General features: G+C 51.4%; 5 protein-coding genes across 5 annotated transcripts; 3 read left to right on the top strand and 2 right to left on the bottom strand.

Annotated features, from left to right (window-relative positions):
• Positions 1-234: 234 nt before the first annotated feature.
• NECHADRAFT_91240 (uncharacterized protein) lies at positions 235-4575 on the top strand (the record flags this gene model as incomplete). Its single annotated transcript, XM_003046692.1, has 7 exons — positions 235-289; positions 621-1473; positions 1527-1809; positions 1872-2009; positions 2331-2766; positions 2814-3826; positions 3880-4575. 7 exons carry the CDS (start codon positions 235-237, stop codon positions 4573-4575), a joined length of 3474 nt encoding a protein of 1157 aa, XP_003046738.1.
• A 2537-nt stretch (positions 4576-7112) lies between these two features.
• Positions 7113-9328, bottom strand: NECHADRAFT_76719 (uncharacterized protein; the record flags this gene model as incomplete). Its single annotated transcript, XM_003046111.1, has 6 exons — positions 7113-7262; positions 7343-7499; positions 7553-7559; positions 7715-7805; positions 8098-9020; positions 9091-9328. The coding sequence occupies 6 exons, from the start codon at positions 9326-9328 to the stop codon at positions 7113-7115; spliced, it is 1566 nt and encodes a 521-aa protein (XP_003046157.1).
• Positions 9329-9683: 355 nt separating this feature from the next.
• NECHADRAFT_76718 (uncharacterized protein) lies at positions 9684-11109 on the bottom strand (the record flags this gene model as incomplete). Its single annotated transcript, XM_003046110.1, has 2 exons — positions 9684-10654; positions 10710-11109. 2 exons carry the CDS (start codon positions 11107-11109, stop codon positions 9684-9686), a joined length of 1371 nt encoding a protein of 456 aa, XP_003046156.1.
• Positions 11110-12645: 1536 nt separating this feature from the next.
• On the top strand, positions 12646-13632 carry NECHADRAFT_76717 (uncharacterized protein; the record flags this gene model as incomplete). The annotated part of the gene is made up of 2 exons (XM_003046691.1): positions 12646-13054; positions 13133-13632. The coding sequence occupies 2 exons, from the start codon at positions 12646-12648 to the stop codon at positions 13630-13632; spliced, it is 909 nt and encodes a 302-aa protein (XP_003046737.1).
• A 3962-nt stretch (positions 13633-17594) lies between these two features.
• Positions 17595-18428, top strand: NECHADRAFT_76716 (uncharacterized protein; the record flags this gene model as incomplete). The annotated part of the gene is made up of 1 exon (XM_003046690.1): positions 17595-18428. The coding sequence occupies one exon, from the start codon at positions 17595-17597 to the stop codon at positions 18426-18428; it is 834 nt and encodes a 277-aa protein (XP_003046736.1).
• Between the last annotated feature and the right edge of the window lie 590 nt (positions 18429-19018).

Genomic DNA, 19018 nt, shown 5'->3' with positions numbered 1-19018 from the left:
TCGGAGGTGAATGAAGTCGGCCACCGGGAGATGAGTAACGCTCGGCGGCCGCAGGTTCCGGCTCGCGAGGGCATGGCTCGAGCAATATGATTGGCGCTTCTCGACTTCAGCGGGGGCGCTGGCCCGACTTACACGGCTGATAGTTCAAGGGGAACGGGCTCAACACTGGACGAAGGCCCGCAGATCGTGGCATCTGTGACAATTTTTTGCCTTCCCATACGGGTACGCCGAGGAATGACATCTCGGCAGAGAATTCTCCCCCGGGTGAGTCACTTGCTGCCCGTTGTTTGTATCTAAGGGGGTTGCTGAGGTTCCTTGACATATAACTACTCGTGTGGTATTCTTCTCCAATAACATCTCTGTTCTAACAAACCCATTCGTTTTCTGTCGCTCCTTGCTGATCAAGTACATCTCTGATCCGTATTTTTACTTCTTATCATCTTTTAAACAATTTGTCTATTCCTGATCCCCTGCTCCAACGCTTCAATCTCCCGCAGTGTTGGAATCCAGGGGCCGAAGGCCTACCAGCAGAATGGGGACGGAGAAGACGACAGAGAGCGAGACCCAAAGCACTGAGCGCATCGAGAGCTCTGATCCTGAGGAGCTTTCCGCCGGGGCAGCCTACGCACGCATCTTCCGATATGCCAAACCCTCGGAATACTCGCTGCAGATCATCGCCATCTTCGCTGCCGTCGCTTCTGGTGCCGGCATAGCCCTCCAGAATCTCATCTTTGGTGACTTCATCACCACCGTCACCAAGTTTTCAACCGACCGTCTGTCCCCTGCCGAGTTCCGCGATGATGCCGCTCGGCTGGCCCTCTACTTTGTCTACCTCGGAGTTGGCAGGTTCTTCTTGTCGTACATCTACAATTCACTTTTGACATATGCCGCACACTGCATTACTCGAAACATTCGTCGCGAGTACCTTGCAGCGGCGTTGAGGCAGGAGGTTGCATTCTTCGATCTCGGTACTGGCGGTTCCGTCGCAACTCAAGCTACCTCGAACGGTCGTCTGATACATGGTGGCATCAGCGAAAAGTTAGCTCTGACTTTTCAAGGACTCTCTGCCTTTGTTACAGCCTTTATCATTGCCTTTGTTGTTCAGTGGAAACTCACACTCATCTGTCTCTGTATTGCTCCGGCTACTCTTCTGGTTAATGGAGCTGCCGCAGGGATAATGGCTGGCTATGAGACCCAGATCCTGACCTTCCATGCCCAAGCCAATTCCTTCGCCGAGGGCATTCTATCTAGCGTGCGAACTATCCACGCGTTTGGGATGAGAGGCCCTCTTGTCTCCAAGTTTGACCAATACCTTGCCGATGCTCATGCCGTTGGTAAGAAGATTTCGCCCCTTTTCGGTCTTCTTCTTTCCACCGAGTATTGTATCATCTATTTGGGTTATGGACTCGCTTTCTGGCAAGGCGTTCGGATGCTTGCGAGAGGAGAGATTGACGAACCAGGAGAGATCTTTACGTGAGTAACAAACATGACGCATGGATAAGGCATCGCTGACCAGAGCATTCCAGGGTTCTCCTGTCGGTAATCATTGCCGCCACCAACTTGACGATGCTCGCCCCGTATTCGATCGACTTTACCCGAGCCGCGACCGCGGCCGCCAAGCTATTCGTGTTGATCGATCGAAACTCCCGCATTGACCCTTTGGCGAGCACTGGAGAGCAGCCTTCCGAAAGCATCATCGGAGAAGTCGAGCTGAACAACATCACCTTTTCATACCCTACGCGTCCGGGTGTCACTGTCCTGGATGATTTCTCCCTCAAGGTTCCTGCTGGAAAGGTCACCGCCCTCGTGGTAAGTTGAGAAAGCAGCAGCAGCTGCACAAGTTACATTCGACCATGCTGATCTCTCTATAGGGTCCATCAGGCTCCGGCAAGAGTACCATCATTGGCCTTCTCGAACGATGGTACAACCCTCACTCCGGCAGCATCAAAATCGACGGCCGACCTATCGATGATCTGAATCTCCACTGGCTTCGAAAGCACGTCCGCCTCGTCCAGCAAGAACCCGTCTTGTTCAATGGCACCATCTTCGAGAACATCCAACAGGGCCTTATCGGCACGCAGTGGGAGGACATACCCAGGCAAGAAAAAGAGAAGCTCGTTCATGAAGCTGCCGGGATGGCTTTCGCTCACGAATTTATCTCTGATCTTCCCAATGGCTACGATACCCAGATTGGGCAGCGCGGCGGGCTTCTCTCCGGTGGCCAGAAACAACGCATTGCTATCGCGCGTAGCGTCATCTCCCAGCCGAAGATCTTGCTTTTGGACGAGGCTACTAGTGCGCTTGACCCATACGCTGAAAGCATTGTTCAGCAGGCCCTTGATAAGGCATCCAAGGGTCGCACCACCATCGTTGTTGCGCATAAACTTGCTACTATCCAGAAGGCTGATAACATTGTTGTCATGACGGATGGGCGCATCGTGGAACAAGGCACTCACGAGTCTCTAATCCAGGCTGATGGTGTGTACTCAAGGCTTGTCAAGATTCAGGACCTATCCGTCGATGATGATGAATCCGTATCTTCAACAGATGAAACCAACGTTGCTGGCAACACCAGAGGAGATACTCTCGAGATCTCGAAGACCTTGACGAACCATTCAGCTTTGGGCACCAGTACCGACCAAGATCGGGACAACTATGCTCTTCACAAGCAACGGGGTATTTTGTATGTCCTGGCACGCCTTGTTCGAGACACTCCGGAACTCCTTTGGCCGTACTTCTTCACGCTGGCTGGATGTCTCCTGGGTGGTAAGTTTATACGTCTGAGTGTTTGATGCCGCTGCTAACCCTTATAGGCGCAATGTTCCCGGGTCAAGCCATCCTCCTGGCCAATGTCATTGACATCTTTACCCTCACAGGCTCCGAGATGGAACGTCAAGGCAACTTTTACGCCAAGATGTTCATCGTTCTCGGCGGTGGCTGTCTTTTCGCCTATTTCGCCATCGGCTACGCAACCAACATGATCGCCCATCAGCTAAGCCACAAGCTGCGCAAGCAAAGTCTTGATGACATGCTCCGACAAGACCTCCAGTTCTTCGATCGAGACGAAAACACCACAGGGGCGCTCGTCAGCCGTGTGGATTCCAACCCGCAATCGATTCTTGAGCTCATGGGCTACAACGTCAGCCTGATCCTCGTGTGTGCCTTGAACGTGACTGCCTGCAGCATCCTCGCTATCGTTCACAGCTGGAATCTCGGGTTGGTCGTTGTTTGCGCTGGTCTTCCTCCTCTGGTTGGTGCCGGCTACCTGAAGATTCGATGGGATGCCAAGATCGGCCGCGATATATCTGAACGCGATGGGTCCAGCGCCTCCATTGCCTCGGAAGCTATCTCGGCCATTCGAACCGTGTCTTCTCTTGCCATCGAGGAAGTCGTGCTCAAAAGGTATAGTGCTGAATTGGATCACGCTGTAGCTGATTGCAGACGCCCGCTGTTCACCATGATGGTGTGCTTTGCCTTTACGCAAGCCATCGAGTATTGGTTCATGGCTTTGGGCTTTTGGTATGGTTGTCGCTTGTTGTCCTTCGACAAGATCACCATCTATGAGTTTTTCGTCGCCTTTCTTGGCGTCTTCTTTGCTGGACAATCGGCGGCTCAGCTTTTCCAATACTCGACGAGTATCACTAAAGGCATCAATGCTGCCAACTATGTCTTTTGGCTCAAGGGACTACAACCAACGATTCAAGAGACTGACGAGAATCGAAAGAACGGACCGAGCTCTGGAGGTACATCAGTTGATCTCGATGAGGTCCGGTTTTCCTACCCTCTCCGACCCAGCATCCCAGTTCTCAGGGGTCTCAATCTCTCGGTAAGCAGTTCTCCATCCGCGATGGTCGTCGATACTAACAATGGATTGTCTAGATCAAGAAGGGTCAGTTTGTGGCGTTTGTTGGTGCTTCTGGCTGCGGAAAGTCCACCATGATTGCCCTCCTTGAGCGATTCTACGATCCTTCAACTGGCTCCATCAACATCGACAAGTCACCCCTCGTGTCTCTTAACCCAAGGCTTTATCGAAAATTGGTCGGCCTCGTGCAACAAGAGCCAGTCCTCTTTCAAGGATCGATCCGCGAGAACATTGCCCTCGGCATTGATGATCCCGTAGTCAACACTTCGCCCTCTGTTGAAGCGCCTCACGTCTCCGACGAGAAGATCGAGTCCGCTCTCCGTGCCGCCAACGCCTGGGAGTTCGTCTGTTCCCTCCCCGAAGGCCTTTCCACGTCTGCTGGTTCAGGGGGCACACAGCTTTCTGGTGGCCAACGACAACGTATCGCCATTGCAAGAGCATTGATTCGCAACCCAAAGATTCTGCTCCTTGACGAAGCGACGAGTGCTCTTGACACGAAGAGCGAAAAGGTCGTACAAGCTGCGCTAGCTGAAGCTGCCAAAGACAGTGATAGGATTACTATTGCTGTCGCGCATCGTCTCAGCACCGTCAAAGACGCGGATGCCATCTGTGTGTTCCATAAGGGGAAGATTGAGGAGATGGGAACGCATGAGGAGCTGATTGCGACCGGTGGTCTCTATCGCAAGATGTGCGAAGCCCAGGCCTTGGATTAGAGTCTTGAGTGTTGTTTGTTACTATTGTATCTTGTGCACTAATATCTTTTGGACTTGTCTGTTTATGTTATTATTCCTTGAAGAATTACTGAGGCTGTATTTTAGGCAGCAGCAGGAAAATACAACGGTTTGACCAATACTCTTCCTTACTTCTAGGCTTTCAAACTGTGAGTGGCCAGCACAGATATCGCCAAGTTTTTGGCGTTTAGAGCTGAACAATGTGCACCAATCTGCGAGCCTCAAATTCGACATAGCCCTGCCCCAAACTAGAGGCGGTAGATAAGTGCTTAGGCAAAATCTGCCTTGCTGGGTTACAACTGAGCAGTTACTTAATACCTGATAACTTCTCTTGATTTCGTATCGTATTAACATTGCGTCCCTGTCTGGTCATGTCTTCGGTTCTGCATACCATCAGTTCAGCCTCAAACCCATCCCTACAATTGAGACTAGATGGTGGGGAACATGAAAAAAACACCCATGTCCAAATTTCGGTCCCAGCGAGGGACCCAGCAGTCGATCGGCTGGATATCGACCTCGAGATGGCTTCTACGGAGGTTAACCCCTCATTTCATGAGGCGGCGTTGGCAACAGGCACTACTAGAGAACACAACCAAGTCTCTCCTGACACCGATGATCTCTCAAAAAATAGGGGATGGCCTCGTATTGTGCCCGTAGAGGCGGCCTTCAGTGGAATCTCGACCCGACTTACTCCACGACAAGGTCAACATTCGTCGACCAGGAGGCCCATTCCAGCACCGCTCAGATCTAGGGTTGTCAGTCGCAGGCTTAGGGGTGTCAATGGCAGGCTCATCTCACTTCCGATAGAGGATGAACTTCTACCTAGTGATGTCGAACTGAAAGACGATGACTACAAAAAAGTGGAAAAGCACCTCGAAGTTCTCAGACAACGCAACCCGATAACAATACTCGATGCTTTGTTTCGACACAACCTTCTCTTTTCACGGGCCAAACTGTATCAGTTGTTCCTCGAACTGCGCCCCGTGGTTCATAATCTCACGTCCGAGATTGGGGCCGAACCCACAGAGAGCACAAGCTTCCGAAGGATCGACGATATCAGGCAGGCACTAGGGGATTACTGTGAGCATTTTTGGAGTTTCTACCATGGCACCTCATGTTGGCTGACACGTCTCGGCAGCAAGTGCTATGGACGCATACAGAACCTTTCGCAAGGAGCCTGGAGAGATTGATAGAGATGATCACATGATGTTCCTTGCTGGGATGCTTACTGAGCTTGACGATAAGAGGTCTCGGCTCAAAGCAGCCCAAGAATCTAATTCTAAGACGGTAGACTCTGAAGCAGACATCTCCTCATTCGAGGCTAAGATTGCCCATGTTCTTGTCAATGGAGCCAAGTTCAGCCCGGCTGGTGTGCGCACCGAGGAGGAGTCAAAGGCCAGACTGGGCTTCCTTGCCCGGTTGACAATGGCCATATTCGGAGGCGCAGCGCTCGTTGTGCCCATGCTCATCATGTCTCTCCGCCCCTCCAAGCTCACCGGCCTTCTGACGACGTCGCTATTTGTGGTCGGAGTTGCTGTCGCTCTGGCATGGTTTATGAAGGATGCTGCACCTAAGGATGTCCTAGCTGCCACGGCTGCCTATGCAGCCGTGTTGGTGGTCTTTGTTGGAACCGATGGGGCGTAATATTGTTGTTGATGATATTCTTGGGATAAAGGGGCATATTCACAAGCTTTCATTGCCTGCAGTCAAATGACAGGCCGGTTGGCGCAAGCTGCCTGAACACAACAGCCACGGTTCGAATATTGAAGGAGTAAAGAAATCATGCCCACGCTCTTTTAATCGGCATTTTATTTCTGAATCAACACAGGTTTTAAATTATGCAATATATACCTATACACCAAGCCCAGCGAGAGGTCGGCAGCTGAAATAGAGAGAAGAGATATCGTCCCGATTGTCAACTTAGATGCTGTTCACCCGTTCGCCTGTTGACTTATTGACTCAGGTCTATACATGCCATGGCCGCCTTGGTGCTTAGAAGAAGCATGAAAACTGGTATCTTCAAGTTTGGCAAACTATTCTTCGGGGGACACAAACTGCGGAAAAGGGGGGCGTAAGTCGGTCTGCTCGCCTTATTAGTTATCTCCCTAGATTCATACGGGCCACGGCTAACTTGGTACTTAGCAGAAGAACTGGATCTCGCGCCTTGTTCGGGTGGAACGGGCGAGTTCCGTCTAGGTATCCATCGCCGGCACGAGGTCACTCGCAAGGACAAGGGGCTCGACCCGGTCAACCCGGTCTTCAGAGTCGATAATAGGCGTACCGTCCGTGCCGCGCTGCGTGAACTTGACGACCCGGCGTCAAGCAGCCGCCAGAACGAGAGCTTGGTTGTACGAGGCGACACGATCGATCTCGTTGTTGTCATAGTTCCGGATACAATCGAAGTATGCTTTCGTCATGGTCTCATACTTGGTGAGACGGATGGCGACTGGTCCTTCCAATACCATGTGATCGAGTATCGCTCAGAGCTGAGCGAAAGCGACAAAAAAGGTGGGTTGGCCTTAGCGACTCTTCAGCGTTCCGCTGACGTTTGTGCGCTGCTTCTTGTGGAAATCGTCGAGCTCGCCGTCAATCTTACCGACTTCAACTGACGTCTCGGTGCTCTTCTTGCTGCGAATCCTGGGGTTGAAGTTGGCAGTATCGGAGGGATCCTAGCCTCCTAAAAAGACCACCCTCCAAGCCGAGTGGTTAAACTCCGACGTGACTTCGAGTTGCTCCGCCGCCTGCGCACGGCATTTGCACAGCGTCGTGAATAGGCCGAGAATCGATTGTTTCTCGCCATAAGTGAGGTCGCGGACTCCTCGATGACATTGCCGGGGGCGCGGTTCTCAGGTGTCTCAGGGTCGGCGGCCGGCGTGGGGAATGGAACAAGAATCTTCAGAGACGTCCTAAAATAGTCAAAGAGTTATCCTAAGAAATGGAATATTCTAGCGTAACTTACTCTCTTCCTATGACATCTTTATCATAATGTACTCGCTATCCTTAGAGGAGGATAATCTGACGTGGGACTAGAGTCTCGTTTTCTAGACCTCGACGCGCTCATCCTCTGTGCCTTTGCGGCCGTCGAGAGATAGAAATAAGTATGCATGATCGAGTACCCTACCAGACGGGTGTCCTTGGGCCCAGAAACGTTGACCAAAGTCACGGACCAGAAAGCCGATGTCTGGTGGGTGGTGATAAGGGTAGTCGATTATCTAAAGAGGCACCTAATACCGGTGACAGGAGCATAAATGGTATAGCATCATCTGTTGTTGGGCGGCATAGTTGCAAGGGCGAAGGCCCGATCAGAAGTTAACCGCAGTGATAGCGAGTGCCAGGGCCTCTGCCAGGTTTGCATACACAGGCCGGCATGGATTGAAAGACCTTGTTCATCATGAATACACGATCCTGTGGAGACGACACTGGAGGTCAACTGTTGGGTGGCTGGCCCACATGTTCTTCTTCAAGCATCCATATCTGTTGTTCAACCCATGCCAGAGTACGTACGTCTGAATCCCCCCATCTTGGGTGATCGGGAAGGAGATGTGGATATCTTGCGGCACCAGAGAGAGCTGCGATGACGATGCACGCCCACTGAAGATCCAGCATATCTTTGAATCGCCCGGCGTCCTCGGGTGGCATTTCGACGCGAAAGGTGTATCCAGACCTCAGGTTAACTTGAGACGTGCCGATCTTGCCATGCTTTGGTGTGGCTGGAAGGTTCCCACCGTCAGTGAGAGCTTTGACCTCATTTAACATCAAGTTCATGTTGTTCTCCGTCAAACAACATGAGGCCATGGGGTTCTTTTTGCTTCGAGGCATCCATCGGAACTGAACTTCGACGATGGATGTATCCTTACCCTCAAGTATCCCCAGGCACTTGAGGCCGAAAAATGCTTGCGCCCACCACTTGTGAAGAAGCGGGTTCATGCAGATGGTATTCCAGACATGGTCTGAACCGCCAGGCGCATCGGGGTTTGCGAGGAGTATCAAATTGTCGCTTGTCCAGTCTACCCCCATTAAGATGGCGCTGGCTGAGTAGACACACTGTGTCTTCTTGATGTTGGCTCTCGTCGAGTTCCACGAGAATGGAACGATATGGCAGACTTCGGGGTCGCTGGCGCTTGTTAGGACGCATTTGTTGCTATCGCGTTTTTTGCAGCCCGAGATAGCAGAGCTGTTCCTCCCCTTTTTTTCGTCGAGGGCAAATGTCATGTCGGCGATATCATCTTCCTCGTCCTCGATCTCATCTTCCTCGGGCCCTTCAAGCTCCAGCTGCTGGAACTGCTCGCGGATCTTCTCCAGCGCTTTGGCACTGCTTTCCCTGGCGCTCCCTCGGGTCGCTTTGAGGGTTTTACTGGGAACGGCGGGTGTGTTGGGACGCGATGTTAAATGTTTGTTATAAGCTTTATCAGACCATCGCGCCAGGACTATTATCGCATACATTAGTTTCTTTTCCCAGAATATTGATGGATCAAAGGGCATAGATACGGTACTCACAGTGCTTTACCAGCGGAGGGAAGATCTCGAGGTAATGGTGCACCATGTCAATTGGCATCGCACCTCCCAACATACCATCAGGCTGAAGGATCGATAGAGGAGCGCTAGCAAACATGGCGAGATGGACATTGTTGAGGCGGAAATCCTTGGCCCCTGGCACTTGTCGCTGAATGTCATTCTGGATCTTCAATGCGTACTTGGTTCTGATTGCGACCTCCTCATCTTGTGGGTCTGCCATGGTAATATTGGGGAGATAGAAATGACGAAAATGGGTGATGAAAGAAGGAAAGTGAAAGAAACGAGAAGATTATAAACCAGGAATCTCCTTTTTTGTTTTTGTTTTGTAGAAGGTTTTGAGGTGCTTGTGAAAACGTGCGTGAAACCTAACTTAAGGCTGTGAATCATCCATCAAAACGACAGTTTAGATAATAATGAGAAGAGATTAGGACCATTATTATATCATTATGAGATAAAATTAGGAAGAAAATTAAATAAAATCTTATTACCTTGAGCAAAACTCATCAGATTATCGTCTAAACTGGCGGAATCCTGGCGACCCGGGGCGGGGGTATGCCCCCCGATATCTGGGCGTCTCAACATGTTGCTTGCTGGGATTGCTGATCTTCAACCCACTTCATAGTTCTCAAGTCAGGCTGATCGGAATCGGAATCACCATCGCCATCGCCAAGCAGGAGCTCTGGCTCCCCAGCACCACTGAAGGCAGCCACAACAATCATGGCCCACTGGAATTCGATCATGGCCTTGAAAAGATGAGTTTCAGAGCTCAACATCTTAACTTCAACCAAGTCTCCAGATAGGATTGGGGCCGCGGACGCGGACGCAGCAGATAGTGCAGCCATCGTGCCAAACTCTTGAGGTGAGGGAAAGCTTCCGCCTTCGTAGAAAGCCCTAGCACTCTTCACCATCCGATCAAAGTCATTATCCCGCCCTTGCAAAGTCATCTGGTCTGTGGGTTTCATGGCGGATTGGGGCATCCAGTTGAACTGGAGAGTGACAACAGACTCGTCCTTGGTAGTAGTGCGAAGGCCTAAGCATTTCAACCCAAACCGGGCTTTGCTCCACCAAGTTTGCATCTGCATGTCCAGACAAATCATGTTCCAGGCCTTATCGGAGCCACCTGGGCATACAGGGTTCTGAAGATATGTCTGGTATTTCCTCCTCCAGTCCTGTCCAAGGAAGGCCTCAGCGTGCCCGAAGACGAGCCCTGTCTTCCTGATGTTGAGTTCCTTGTTGTTCCACGAGAAGGGAATGATGTGGCAAACATGGGGATCCACTGTCCTCATCAAAACGCATGCTTTTCCATCTCTCTCGAAGCACTTATCCCTCTCGTCTTTGTCTCGCCCCTCCTCCTTGGGCAGGTACTCCGCATCTGGATCATCGCATTTTTGACGGGTTTTCGATGATCGCTTCGACTTCTTGCTGGAAGGAAGAGAGGCGGGTGATTGGGTTCGCTTGTTTCGGGGCGTACGAAGGCTGCGAGGGGTGGAGAAGAGCTCAGAGAGCGTGTTGTTGAGGAGTTCCTTGCCCTGATTTGGCCTCAAGACTATGACATGCATCATTAGTTCAGGTACCACAAAGAGGGGAAAGTCAACACTCACAGTGCCTGACAAGCAGTCTTATGCCCTCTAGCCGTTGGAACAAAGTCTCCTCACTGTTCTGTTGTCCACCAGAGTCTCGAAGTGAGAGGTAACCACCTGGCCTAAGTGTGGATATAGGTACGGATAAGATCGTAGCGACTTGCATAGCATTGAGCCTGAAGTGCGCCAGCAACGGGTTGGTGCGGATCTCAGCCTCTAGCTTGATAGCAAAGTCACGTCGGATCTCAGCCTCCTCGACGGGCAACAAAGTCTTGGGTTCTTCGAATGGCGGGTTTGCTTTCAGCGACTTCTTAAGCATCTGAAGGGCCAGTTCGCGCCTCGGTGTCCTCTCATGAAGTTCGTCCAAAAGACGATGCAGTCGGTCAATCCGGCTCTCGTCATCACCTGGATTCAGACTCATTGTCGCTTTAAATGAGAGATGGAATCTGGAGGAAGTCTTGGTCGAGGGTTGAGAATGTGGAGAGTGGGAAAGAAAAAAAGAGAGATGGAGAGTTGAAAGATGAAAGATGAGGCGCTGAAAAGTCGAGAGTGGGAGAAACCTCAAATGCCCTTTGCGCGAGCTGCATGCGTGAACTTTCATTCAACACATGTATGCTACCTAGGCATTTGAGGCCGAAAAATGCTTGCGACCACCACTTGTAGAGAAGCGGGTTCATGCAGATGGTATTCCACGCATCGGAGTTTGCGAGGAGTAGAGATTTTTCGTCCGTCAAGTTTGCCCCTATGCTGTCACGGTCAAAGAAGAATGACAAAAGGACAGTTTAGATGATAATTAAAAGGCAGTAAGACTATCATCATATTAGTATTAGATAAAATTAGGAAGATATTTCATTAAGATCTTATTACTTTGAGCAAAACTTATCTAATTATTATCTAAACTGGCGGATTTCAGCGACGCGCTGGAGGTCGCAGGAATCGACGAGAGTTCGATAAAGAGGCGTAAGTGGAATAACCACGGCGTATTTCCGGTGCATCTGTTGAATTTGCGGCCAGTTCAGTACTCTGGTTATCCTTAAGAAGTATATCGGCTTCTTAGGCTCAACTTGGCTTGGGATGCATCGGGGACCGGTTCTCTTGAAGGCAGCTGGGCTGAGATAGGTTGGGGTATTGAAGACCGAAGAGGTTGCCCATATGCCTGTGCTCCTCAACGTCTCGATGTCTTGCAGTGTTGCTGGCCTCGATTTCTGCTCTCCGGTCATTTCATAGTTATGAAGTAAGGGTCGAAGGAATCACCATCGTCAAGCAGGAGCTTTGGCAGCTCAGCAGCACCACAGAGGTTTCTGGGATGATGGTGCCTCCTGATTGAAACCTCGGTTCTGTCGTTAAAAGTTTAGGTCTGTTCGGCGTAGTTGAAGCTGCATGAAATCCATGGCGTTTTTTTCTGTTTGCGTAGTTGTTTGCAGTGTTGTTGTTTGGGAAGCCAGCGGCGGCCCTCGCGCCTGCCTTAGAAATGCGACAAGGAAGTGTTTCTCCGGGAAAGACCTCCACCAGAGCCCGACCAGATTCTCCGGCGCGGTCTTCCAAATCTCCCCCAAACAAATTCCTAAGTCGCCCATGAAACCCTCTGATCAAGAAAGAAACCGACCCGCGATTTGCATAACAAGGCGAAACGCCTGTTTTTCACTGACAAGATGGAAATCGCGAATTCCTTGCTGTTCCCCTCCTCTTCTTCTTTTCACCCACTCCGGCCTAACCACCAGCCTACACAACTCCGCCCCCTCTGGCGTCTCTCACCTTCAAGGCCTATGGCCCTCCTACCCATTCCCGCCCCCTTCGTCTGTTACACTTCCAAGCCCCAGCCAGCTTAGTGGGTGAAGGCACAAAAGAATCATTGTCCTCCAACGCCGTGCCAGCCCCCTCCACTCCAGGTATGCCCACTGCAGTCGTCACATAGAGTTCCCAACTTAACAAACATTCCCGCCTTAGATAAGTCAAGATGGAAGCCGAGACAAAGGCCCAAGACGATTCCCCGTCACCGACTAGCAACAGGTCCACGACGGTGTGCTACTTGGAGAAGCTGGACTTTCAACCTGCGGAGTCTCGCGAATCCGAAATAAAGCTCACCAAGGCCGATCAACTTGCGGCCCATGAGATTCTCCTCTTCAGTGACATTACCCGAGAGTGGGCAAAGATCGAAGAAGGCAGTGGAGAATCGGTGCTGCCGACGAAGGAGGTGATGGCCAGCTTCTTCAAGACAGTTTTCAATAAGTGGGACAGCGGCTGCGCGGTGGCTCCTATCAAGAGGAAGCCAACGATCCAAAGAGATGAGAAAGGCATAATCGTCGGAGAATGGTCGAAAGACCTCGAAGAGTCGCGTGCCGCCAAACTCAAGCGCAAGAAAGAGGGTAAAGACGAGTCGGAGGTGAAACCTGCAAAATTCCGCAAATCCGGCGGAGAAGCTTAAGTCGCTCTTTCCGCCAAAGGCTCGGATCCGCTCAAGTTCGGCACCTTCGACAGCAAGTTTCAAATGGCCGCGAGCACGGGGATCAAATACCTCCCTGGCATGACACAGAAGAAGGCCGAGGTTCAAATTATCCATCTCTTCGATCAGGCTGAGATCATGCGGGTGGATACATACAACAAGAACGTCCTCACCTCTTTGGCCCGCATGCGCCTTGTGGACTTCTCGAAGAATGGGTATTCCAAGGACAAGCCCGTTCCCGCGGTGAACCCAAAGCACTTGATTAACAACCGCTTCGCCGAGCGAAAATACGTGAAGCAGCATCTGATCAAGGACACGGTGGAGCATGTTGAGCGCTTTACTGGTGTCTTCGGGGACAACTGGGAAGATGTCCTCTTTCCCAGGATCTACGGAGATAACTGGAGAGAGCAGCTCTTTGACAGGGTCTTCAAGGGTAGCTCGAAAGAGTTGCCCTGTGCAAGCCCCTCATCCTCTTTGTCTAGCGATCAGCAACAACCATGAAGACTTGCTTTAGAGAGCTGGTTCATCTTCTCAACCTTTTCATCCTCATCAACAACAACGGAGACTTTATCTCGCGGGCTTCTTTCTCCCCCTTTTCCGGCGTCTTCAACCACAAAAAGGGTTCTGGAGGGCTTATTGTGCCATTTTATTATCTTGGCATCTTTTGGTTGAACGTTGGTTCCCAGCACTCGGCAATCGGTCTTCAGCATTTCCCTTTGCTCGCAACTACTCTCGCGACCGTTCTCATCATCTTGTCCTTTGCGGCGCCATATTTCGGAGGTATGGTTTGGCCTCGACCTTCCCGACCTCCACCTACACTCTCTCAACCATGCATGGCCTCTAATGCAGGGTGTCAGTGGTGGCATGGCGAAGGTCAATAGATGCGCCAACCCAGAGTGCCAAAGACAATCTACCATTTCTACTCTTCCGCCAACAGTCGCTTCACCTGATTTCATTGGAGCCACCCAGCTCCTTCTCCTAGCGGGGCACCTCTCGCCACGCCTTTGCTCGGGCTGCCTCAAATATGCCAAGGAATACGGAGGTCGATGCGGGCCCGAGAAGGTACCTCGAACGGCTTTTGGCTTCGTGAGCTGGGCAACAAGCGTGATACCATTAACCAGGAATGGTTTAAACGAGGCAACTCTCCCAGGTGCATGAACTCGGCTTGTGGTGTCAGGATTCCGAAGGGGGCCAAGCTCTATGGCCTGATGAACGGAATCCGCTGCCAACGATGCCATGAGTTCGCCAAAGCCGCCAAGGCTGAATGGTCACCAGCCAAGGACGCTCGGCCGAAACTTTTGAGCGAACCTAGCGTGTGCGATGAATGACATCGACCAACATCAATAGTCCATCCCTGGGATTAAGAGATGCTTTGCGACGGATGCAACACTGCACGTTGCTGTGGATCTGGCATCGACAATATCACTCCGGATTCACACCTTGAGACTGTCCTCGCATGCGCCATCCGGCGTGTTGTTCGACCGGAGCCAGGCTCAAAAATATGGCTTTCTACATCGAAGATATTTCCAAGAACATCTGGCGCTGTCACATATGCGACTAGAGCTACTCCGTCTTTGGACAGGAAGCGCCTTGCGGCCTCCAACGCGATCTTACCCCAAATGAACTTATCGCAGCCGCTGAGCCACCTCATCACCGCTTTAACGCGACAAGCTGTAGTTCGTGCGGTCTCTTTGTCACGTTTACAGACTGGGAATCTACTCTCGATGAAGGATTCAGATGTGGGATGTGCAGCCCCCGAGCCTGTGCGAACAATCATTGCAAGAAACACAAGGCGATCGTCTTGAACACCCTTTGCCGTGACGAGGATCTGGGTGACCGGTTCTGCGTTGTCTGTTGGGCCACCAATTGGCAGCGAGCGAAAGCTAACCGGCCGAAGCGGAAGGACTTTATGCCCAAGGCCAGGCATATTCCAGATACCAGGAAGTGCAAGAATGGTAACTGCTCACACACGGCGAAAAACTTCTCGGGCAAGTGGTACTTCGAGACTGGCGATCAGAATGACGAGGCCTATGTGAGGTAATCCGGCGCGTTGTTCGGTCGGAGCTAGGGTCAAGGTAACTATGCCTTAGAGCTTGGGCAACGTCTGGACATGTTCCAAACCCTAAATTTCTCCTAAGTTTACCCATGTCTTGACTCATTAATTCATAATCTTATGATGTTCTTACAATGATTTCCTAGCGACTCTTAGGATAGTGTAATCTAATGACACCCCGTCGTCGAGTTTCCTCCTTGAGCTGCATGCCGTTCTCCTCGTCGGAAAGACCAAGGCCGGACCTCGGCTTATCCGCCAGCTCGTATGATGTTTCGGAGGATATGTCGGCCTGTTGCATTATGATTGACTTGTAAGTGACATGATAAGTGCCAAGGTTGACCATGAGAAGATCTCCAAAGAACACCGGCAGCCACCTTTTGAAGTTTTGAACTACTTGGCCGTCTGATCGGAGTCTGTTGGGGTTGCTCCAGACTCCGACAACTGGGTAGGTAGTTTGGAACTACCCCAATTTGACGAGTAAGCCCGTAGTGCATGCCACTTGTCCCAGGCGTGCCGCGATGTTCCTTTTTGTGAATTTGGAGGCGGGTATACCCGCCTCTATCAGTCAAGTCCGAGCGAATGTAAAGCTTTGTATCCATGGTGGGCTGGATCTGGACCCCGGAGCTGGTAGCCTTGGCTGCGGTACTTGGATGCAATAGAGTCGGCATCATCGTACATTTGAAGGGCCAGCGTTGACCGCGATATCGACATAGGTGAGGCAGCGGAGGAACTCGCTGGGTACCCGGGGTAAATACAAGAGATGGATAGGCTGGACTTCTTGTCGGCCAAGGAGCTGTTGAGGCTCATGGGGGATGTGGTTGAGGATGGTGCTGGCTATTTATGCTGCATCACTTTGCATGAGGAAGTTCCTGTAGCCACGAGTCATGGCGCGTCCCATTCTAGGGAGCTTCATCCGGTAAGATATAGACATCTCGCCGCTGGAAGGGGACTAGTCAATCAGTTTCTTGATCACGCTTTCGATGCTGGCCCGGAAGCGTCGTCGGTCAGGATCCTTGGCAGGGGCTGGATAGTGGGTATTGCGGTATTTGATCCAGTCCTCCACGGTTTCATCCGTTTCGTAGCCCTCAAACTTGGCCCTTTTGTTGGGGCGATGTTGAAAAGGACGAGAGGACAAAGTAGCCCGCTAGAGCAATTCTTCGTTGTCTTCGTTGTCTTCGTTGTCTTCGTTGTCTTCGTTGTCTTCGTTGTCTTCGTTGTCTTCGTTGTTGATGGCGATATCTAGATGAGGTAGGGCAAGTTCTTGGAGACCCTTGGTAGATCCAAGAGGTCAACAGGTTTAAGGTTCTGGCGGCGTAGTATCTGTTGTGATTGTGGGGGATCCTTTATAGAATAGTTCTAGCCAGTTCCTCGACATCGCTCTCCATGAGCATGTTTCGAAAGCCCCGAGTCATGGCTCTTCGGAATCGCGGGAGCTTCATCCATTGAGCTGTCGTCATATCTTCTTCGGAGGGGATGTCAATCAGGGATCTTATGCGTTCCTGGAAACGCAGACGGTCAGGGTCATCGGTGGCGACGAGGTAATAGATGCCGTGGTGTTTGATCGCAGTTTTATCGGTCTCGTCATCCTCGAGCCTGGCTCGCTTCTTGGGTTGGGCTGGCTGACTGGCCGTAACATCCTCATCCCCTTCTTTCTCGTAGAGGTTCCATAAGACGGCTTCGCTTTCGCGGGTTTCAAGTTCGACGGGCAGGATTTCTGGGAAGAGCGGAGTTCGGAGTCTGGTTCGTCTATTCTTGAGTTAGACATGTAAGTCTGGGGTGTCTGTGAAGGAAAAATCACTTACTCGTCTGTAAGTGGTATTTTCTTAAGATCTACCTATCGCATGTTGGCAGAGAACAATCAAGACATAAAGATCTTTGAGATTTCGAGAGTGCCTTGAGTCGTATTGTTTGTCAGTGTGCTTTGCCCTCTTTTGAGCACTACAAGTAGCCTGCTCTGCTCAAGCCTATTTCAACTTCGGGCAGTATATAGCTACGGGCCCTCGCCTTCAGAAAAAGATCCATTCAACTAAAACATCCATTTTTTAGAAGCTCAGAGGGCACATTGCAGATCGCAGGGCATCGCCCGTAGCGAGGTCCGGGCAGCCAGTGTCGTCAGTGCCTAGCACTGCTAAGCACTGATGAGAAGTGAGGAATCATAACAGCAGAATTCCGTGGGCAACGAGGTTTGCGATTTTTGTTTTCAGCACGATCAAAAGAAAGTAACCCGCGGATTGATCCTGCTTTCTCCTCTTCACCATCACCACCGCCAACTCTTGTCTTCTCCTGCGAAACCCCCTACTCCTCCTCTTCTTCACAAACTACTTGTTTCTCCCCTCGTTGTAAGTACCCATGTCATTTCGGCCATCTCGAGTGATGTAACCTAACTCCAGCCTCTTTAGGACCTTCTACCATGGACGCCGCGACAGACAACGCCCAGCCCTCCCAGCGCCAGACCCTGGGCTTGAAGTTCGTGGAGTCCCGGGCTCCCGGAACTCCTATTCTGGATTCCGGAGGCCTTACCAAGGCCGTGGCTCTGTCACTCGTCGACCTTGCCAGATACTGGGTGAGGATCGGCAAGACCGAGTCCTCATTCCAGCACCCACCGACATCCGAGTGCTTACCATACTTGCTGAAGGCCGTCTTTGATGAATGGAACAGTACAGAAGGCGAACCAGCCATTCCTAAAGAACCAGGCCGAAAGAAAGAAGATTCGGGAATCCTTGTAGGGACTTGGGAAGAAGATCTTCTACCCTCACGTGCTGAGACTGTGGGTTCGAAGAGGAAGCAGACCGAAGACGCCGAGGAGCCCCAGAAGAAAAAGCCTTCTGCTCGCAAGCAAGGCGCAGACGCGTGGCTAACGCTTACCATCTTCAAAGAAGGCGGCCACAAGTACTTGTTCCGTAATACATCCTTCCGAGCGGCTCCAAAGAACAAGGTCGTTGTTTACAACCCTGGCATGTCAGAATTCAAGGCCAAGAAACGATGCATCACCATCTACGACCTGGGTGAGAAGGACCGGGTGAACAGCTTCAACAGGCGACTAGTACTCGCCACAGCTCGCAAGCGCATCTGCAGATTCGCCGAGTCTGGCAATGTCGGCGACGACGAGAGTCTTCCGGAAATCGATCGCGATGACTGCATCGAAAAGCTCTTTGTGCCCTTGAGGCTGACACGCGATGCCATCAACGAAGAGTGGGGGTTTCTCGGCAAGCTCCTCGACAAGCCCAGCAATGGAAGCTCTTAATCGGCCAAGAGTCGCTCCAGGAGGATATGCGAGGCGGCTTGATGTTCAGTCGCCCATGAAGGATACCATCACCGCGGCAAGTAAGTCATGAGCTATTTCCATTTCAGAACCAATAACTAGCCTTAGAAACCAGATCCTCAACAAACCCCGACGACAGTTCTCTTTCCGCGGCGTTTCGACCTCTCCAACATTTGGCCTAGCGGTATCATTTCCTTTCTTGTCCTCCTTTTGTTTCGAGAACGACACTAGACTTTGCGGTCAAGCGCTTCGAACCCGACAACACGCCGTGTTTATGCCGACCCTATTTTTTGCAGATTCCAACCAAGGATACCCCTGATGATATCCCATTCGCCGGAGACGGCTCTACTTCTCGAAATGTGCCTCGCGGCACTCCGTCTTAGATACAGGAACACCAGCCCCTAGGTTGGGCTTCACGGCTAGCGCCATCCATCTTTGACGGATTAGAGAAGTTTTGCGTGTCTGGCGGCATTTGGAATCATGTATAAGTCTTGCCAATGATGCAAAGGCTCTCTAAGCCTGCGCGGAGGTACCAGAACAATGGTCGGCACCTTCACGCGGTGTTCTGGGTT

The sequence above is a fragment of the Fusarium vanettenii genome, assembly GCF_000151355.1.
Source record: "Fusarium vanettenii 77-13-4 chromosome 2 genomic scaffold NECHAsca_18_chr2_1_0, whole genome shotgun sequence".
NCBI lineage: Eukaryota > Fungi > Ascomycota > Sordariomycetes > Hypocreales > Nectriaceae > Fusarium > Fusarium vanettenii.
The sequence above is the reverse complement of the archived record's forward strand: the minus strand, read 5'-3'. Positions and strand labels throughout refer to the sequence as shown.